The sequence below is a fragment of the Kogia breviceps genome, chromosome 3 (genome assembly GCF_026419965.1).
Source record: "Kogia breviceps isolate mKogBre1 chromosome 3, mKogBre1 haplotype 1, whole genome shotgun sequence".
Lineage (NCBI taxonomy): Eukaryota > Metazoa > Chordata > Mammalia > Artiodactyla > Physeteridae > Kogia > Kogia breviceps.
The window spans coordinates 88,446,811-88,452,810 of record NC_081312.1 but is presented as its reverse complement, the minus strand read 5'-3'; the positions used below and the strand labels follow the sequence as shown (position 1 = coordinate 88,452,810).

The 6,000-nt window shown below is 49.7% G+C and overlaps 1 protein-coding gene across 1 annotated transcript in view; it reads right to left on the bottom strand.

Moving 5' to 3' along the window:
* Nucleotides 1–4,123: 4,123 nt before the first annotated feature.
* The window catches only part of SORD (sorbitol dehydrogenase), a 35,981-nt gene continuing 34,104 nt past the window's right edge, over nucleotides 4,124–6,000 (bottom strand). The window contains exons 8-9 of the mRNA XM_059059425.2: nucleotides 5,339–5,460; nucleotides 4,124–4,418 (exon numbers count right to left, since the gene is read on the bottom strand). Of these exons, the coding sequence (XP_058915408.1) occupies nucleotides 4,253–4,418; nucleotides 5,339–5,460 (288 nt within the window). The 3' untranslated portion in view covers nucleotides 4,124–4,252. The remainder of the gene's footprint in view (nucleotides 4,419–5,338; nucleotides 5,461–6,000) is intronic.

The following is a 6,000-nucleotide window of genomic DNA, read 5'->3' as shown; positions in this document are numbered from 1 at the left end:
GCCCACCTTTGGCCCAGGCCCACCTTCTTCCCACAGCTCCCTCCTCACTATGGATGAACTGCTGGGCTCCCCCACCCCCAGCCAGGTTGTGCCTCTGCCTACAGTCCTACATGTACCACAGAAAGGCCAACTGGTGATCACACACAGGGAAGTCACTGATGGGGCCAGACCTCCCCAGGCCCAGCTCTGGGCATGCAAACCCCCTGAGGATCATACCTAAGAGCCCAGAGGACAGAGGCTTCTCTCCAACCCATCACCCCCAAGAAGCTCCCACTGATGGTGAGAGCCACCGAGAAACCTCTTGGCAGGAACACCTTGCATAAATCCTGTACCACTTTCAGGTGCCCAAGGAAGGAACTCAGTATCTGACTCAGCCAAGGCTTTAAGAGAGGAAAGCCACGAGTGAGAAGCGGAGGCCATGGGAGTATTGATGTGCTGCTTCAGTACAGCAGTGGCTGCACCAGAGTCCATCTGCTGTCTTCAAGGCACTTCCCTTGGGTGATGAGCTCCTGGCCAAATCACTTCACTGCTGCCCTCCCTGAGCCCTCAAGGACCTCAGTGTGTGGAGGCAGACAGCGAAGTTGGAGACCTGCCTACTACCCAGAGGTGTGGGTCCTATATTTTGGCTTCTGTACTCCAAACTCAGACTTAGATCATGTGCAGAGGACAGTTCTGGGAAAAGGCAAATATCCAATAAATCCTATCTGTCTCCCCCACACCTAACCTCTGGCCCAAACAAGTTCCCATGGGCCTCCTTTGCTCTCCCAATGGGAGCAAAATAGGAACCAGGAAGGAAGAGGTGGGACTGTGCGACACAGAAATTAGACTGGGATGGCCTGAGGACCAGGGACTGGGGATCCAGAAGTGACTTCATATCAACATCCACTGTAGCCAAATGTGGATGGCAAGAGGGAGCGGCTGGAGCTGTGTCCCCTCTCTCCTTTGACGTCTGTGGGGCAGCCTCCCCCTTGCACCCTCTAGTCTGCCTGCAGACTCTTCTTCCCAGCTCTCCACCCAAGCTGGGAGTGCTGGCTGGGTGGGGTCCTCAGTACTGACTGCTGCCACACATTAGTGACAGAGCACACAAAGGCCGGCAAAGCCACCCAAGCTTGGGGAGCTCGTGGGGAATTTATATTCTTGTTTCCGGAACTGATTCACTGAATCAACACTTACTGAACACTTAGTGGAGGTAGCGAGAGAACTGAATTCCTGGGCTTCCTGCAGCCCCTTCCGAACAGTGGAGGGAACATTTCAACAAGGATGCCGAGGTGGGGGAGCTCCAGGGCCAGCTCAGTGCCACTGACGGGCCCTCTCGCCACCTGGAGGACTTGTTGGCAGCTCACCCACACCACTTCCTCTCCCACCAACCATGCTCTCTGCCCGTGCTTGGGAAGCTGTGAAACATCACAGTAGGTTGAGAGCACGGGGGGGATTTGGAAATGGAAAGTGTTCCCTGAACTGCTGTTTTCAATCAGCCCATTCACTCTGTAATTGCCCTCATGGAGGTATCATGAAGCCCATTTAACAGGCCAGGGAGTTGAAGCTCCAAGACACTGACTTAGAAGATCCAGACCAATCACCATTGTGAAATGTGTCACATGTTTTTTGGCCTTGATAGCCCTACCTTTCCAGGAGTCCCCACTGCAACTCCTCTTTTTCAGGTTCAGTGGCTTCCTCGCTCCACCAAATCACAATCATCAGAGGAAGAGTAGCTACTTGTGAATTTAACATACTGAGTCCACCTCCTTCACGGGCATTTCTATTGGAAGACTTCCAATCTAGAAAGGGAAGAGTCTTTCTCATTCCACATTCAAGGAACTTTGGGCATCACTGAGCTGGAAAGAGTTTCAAGAAAAGGGAGCTGGCAAGTATGGTCCTACCTAAACAGGACTCAGAGAAGGAAGCAGTGTGGCTCCTGAGTGTATGTATGTGTTGTGTGTGGACTCAAGATCCCACCCTCCTCCAAAGATAACATGAGAAAAGAAAAGCAGTGTGTGACCTTGAGCAAGTTACTTGATTTCTCTATTTCCTTAGTTGTAAAATAATTATATTTGGCTTGCTGTGAGGATTAGAGATCATTAAAGTAAAATTTCAACAATCAACGAAAATTGTACTTGATGCAGAAAATGCATCACTCTCAAAAATCCCAGATGCTTCCTTTTGTGAAATGGGTAACCTAAGTCGATTCCTCCCTAAACAGGGCCACAAATGGTGGCAGCAGTCGAGTACTACAAGCAGAATTTGTTACCCAAACCAATTTGAGGAAACCCAGGCACTGGTTACAACCTTCCCTGGTCACAAGAAAACCAGAACCTCTTCAAACTCACCCTCCACCCCCGGCAGAAGTGAGGGATTAGACTGCAGCCCAAGTCATGCAGTCCTCATATCCTCATTCTTGACTAGTAATCTCAGTCACAAATGGCATGATGTGATTTGGATCCAAATCTTACCCAGGAAAACCCCATTATTAAAATAGACAAGGTTGGAACTATCATTCAAATGGACAGAAAGGTACAAAGACCCTTAACTAGCTCTGAGAAGGGAAAGGGTTTTTTGCTCATAATGACCGGAACTATACAGATTGTCTAATAATCATCAGTGAGCTTTGAGCCTAGGAGGGCATGCGAACCCTGTGGGGTGGGTAAGACAGATGTACTGACCAAAACCTCCTGGGCTAGTCAGAAGCGTGATTTAAGGTCTCCCATGAGGACTCCCCGTGGCTGTCCTTAGGTAGGTGCCTCCTGGTTGCCTAGTGACAAAGGAGCCTGCAGTGGCTGCCTCTGAAAGTGCAGAAGAGTGGGGGTGTGGTGCGTTGGGAAGGCAATTCTTCACCTTGCAAAATAAGTTACACAGAATTCTCAACAGTTGAAGAGGCAATTCTTCAAGCAGCGCTGAAAAGTTCCTTGTCTATTTCTACGTTTGAGGGATGCAAGCTAGCTGTATCTCACATGGGATTTCAGTTTTATTTGCTTGGTTTTTAAATTATCCTAGAGTCCCTTATTCTCCTTTTATCATCATACCAAATAGCACTTATGTCTAGAAGCATTGTGTCCTAAAGTAAAACTGTTCACAACCTTTCATCCCCAACACTGAGCTGCAGATTTTTGTGAAAATCAGGTTCTGGGCCAGTTAAGTCTTGATAAAGTTGTAAATGGTCTCTTCATAACTGAGCCCCCATCCCCCATCTGGCCACAGTCACAGTAGAACCAGGAACCCAATGGGCAGATTTCTTTCCTTACACAACTTCCAGTCACTCCAGGAAGAAGGGGAGTCCTGGCACCTACCTGCCAAGCTCTGCTCTACTTGCCGAACTTTGATCAGCACGAACAGGTCATTCTGGCTACAAGTTCTCCCAAATTCTCCCTACCTGTGTGTTTCTTTTTAAAAATATTTATTTTGGCTGCACTGGGTCTTTGTTGCTGCATACGGGCTTTTCTCTAGTTGCGGTGAGCGGGGGCTACTCTTCGTTACAGTGCATGGGCTTCTCATTGCAATGGCTTCTCTTGTTGTGGAGCACGGGCTCTAGGCGCATGGGCTTCAGTAGTTGCAGCATGTGGGCTCAGTAGTTGTAGCTCGTGGGCTCTAGAGCGCAGGCTCAGTAGCTGTGGTGCACGGGCTTAGTTGCTCCGTGGCATGTGGGATCTTCCCAGACCAGGGATTGAACCCGTGTCCCCTATATTGGCAGGCGGATTCTTAACCACTGCGCCGTCAGGGAAGTCCCTCCCTACTTTTTTTTTTTTTTTTTTTTTTATTTATTTTTGGCTGCATTGGGTCTTCGTTGCTGCGTGCAGGCTTTCTCTAGTTGCGGAGAGCAGGGGTTACTCTTCGTTGCGGTGTGCGGGCTTCTCAGTGTGGTGGCTTCTCTTGTTGTGAAGCACAGGCTCTAGGTGCGTGGGCTTCTATAGTTGTGGCATGTGGGCTCAGTAGTTGTGGCTCGTGGGCTTTACAGCGCAGGCTCAGTAGTTGTGGCACACAGGCTTTGTTGCTCCGCAGCATGTGGGATCTTCCCGGACCAGGGCTTGAACCCGTGTCCCCTGCATTGGCAGGCAGATTCTTACTTAACTAGTGTGCCACCAGGGAAGTCCCCCTACTTGTGTTTTTAAGGCACACCAACTCCTCTGTGTAAGCCTCTCTTTTTATAATGAATTATTTTAATTATTCTTACTATTCAAAAGAAACTTCCACCACTGCCCAGCCAACCACTCAACCCCGAGATGCTGAGAGTGGGGACAAGGACAGAGCCCAATTCATATCATGGATTCTGGTCTTTGGGGTCGCACTTGATCATGACTTTCAACCCCAATCCCTTTTTGGATGTCTCAAAGGCCTCCAGAGCTTTCTCCAGAGGAAACCGATGGGTGACCAAGGGCTTTACATTCACAGACTTGGATGCAAGCATTGAAATCGCCATCGGCCACCTGGAAAAGATCACAAGCATCACACTCAACCTTCAGGAGGAAAGAGGGAGGTCCCCAAAACTACCCAGCACAAGATAAGTTTGGCCACATTTGTTTGTAGCTCTGTGGTTCTGCAAGGTCACTTCTACAGGCCAACAATGGTGGAAAGGATCTTATGACTTATAATTCAGGAGTAGAGTCTGTTCCCAAATGTCCCCCGCCCATCTGCAATGTCTGCCATGAAGCCTAGAACTCCTTTGGCATGAAGGCATAAGGCATATGGAAGCCACTGTGAAAAGGCAGATAAGCCTCCAGCGGGGTAGCCCAGGATGATCCAATCACACCCTTTAGCAGCTTGGCTTGGCAGAGTTTACTAGAAAACTAGTACGCTGCTGAGGGAATGGTTACAGACTCTAAAGACAGGGAAAGGGCCACTGGTGGGGAAGGTGGTCCTGGACAGAGTGCCCCAGCAGGGGAGAGGATGGACCCACAGAACATGAGGTGGGATTTATTAAGACCCTCTCACTTCCCAGGGTGGGACCTGGGGATCTGGAGTGAGAACCAAGGGACTTGAGTTCTTGTGGTTGTCCTGTTTCTCTCCTTCTTCCCTTTAAAGGGGGAAAATGGAGATCCGGCCACTTAAAGAAATGGAAAAGAGAGGGCCTAGGCAATGAGTGGCAGACATCCAAGAGGAGCAAGTTTCAAAATCCCTCTCCCTCCCTCTTTCCCTACAGCCCTGTCAGTTCTGCCCTCCCATTCTTTAACCACAAGTGAATGAATGCTCTATCTTTGGATCCTTATCATTACACACGGATGTCAGTGTGGCCAGGGAGTGCCCCTCATGAATAAACAGGCAGAGACTCTTGGTCCCAGAGGCCACCTAGGACCTTCCCTGGACTTGCTGGCCACTCGCCACCCTGGCTCACCCACAACATACTCACGTGTTGCAGTATCGAAACACACCCTTGATGTCCACCTCCCTGGTAGCTGCGTGCACTAGGGGCACACTGGTCATCTCAGAGCCCAGCCCCACAAGCACCAGCGTCCCACCAGATTGAGTGGCCTGAAGAAGAGGTAAAAACAAGAAAACCAAGAAGATGAGAAAATGCAGAACCCACTCACAGTTGCACTGTTGCCATACAAACAGGTAAGTATCCAAAAATTTCAGAGTGTGACTCTTTCTATACTGCTGGACTCTTCAGCATGTTAACCAAACTCAACAGAGCAGCAGAGTAAACAATGTCTCCTTTAAAGATCCTGAAATAATACACTTACCAGTGGAGGCACAGTGGGAGCATCTTCTGCTGTCCAAAACATCCCAGGAAACAGCAAAGTTTCTCGAGAGCAATGAGAACCTCCCCTACAACCATCGCTGACCCTTCAGCAGCCACTGAGCATCTTTCAAAGGTTTATGAATTCAGGGGGCATCTCTGGTGGCGCAGTGGTTAAGAATCTGCCTGCCAATTCAGGGGACACGGGTTCAAGCCCTGCTCCGGGAAGATCCCACATGCCACGGAGCTACTAAGCCCATGCGCCACAACTACTGAGCCTGTGATCTAGAGCCTGTGAGCCACAACTACTGAGCCCAAGTGCCACAACAACT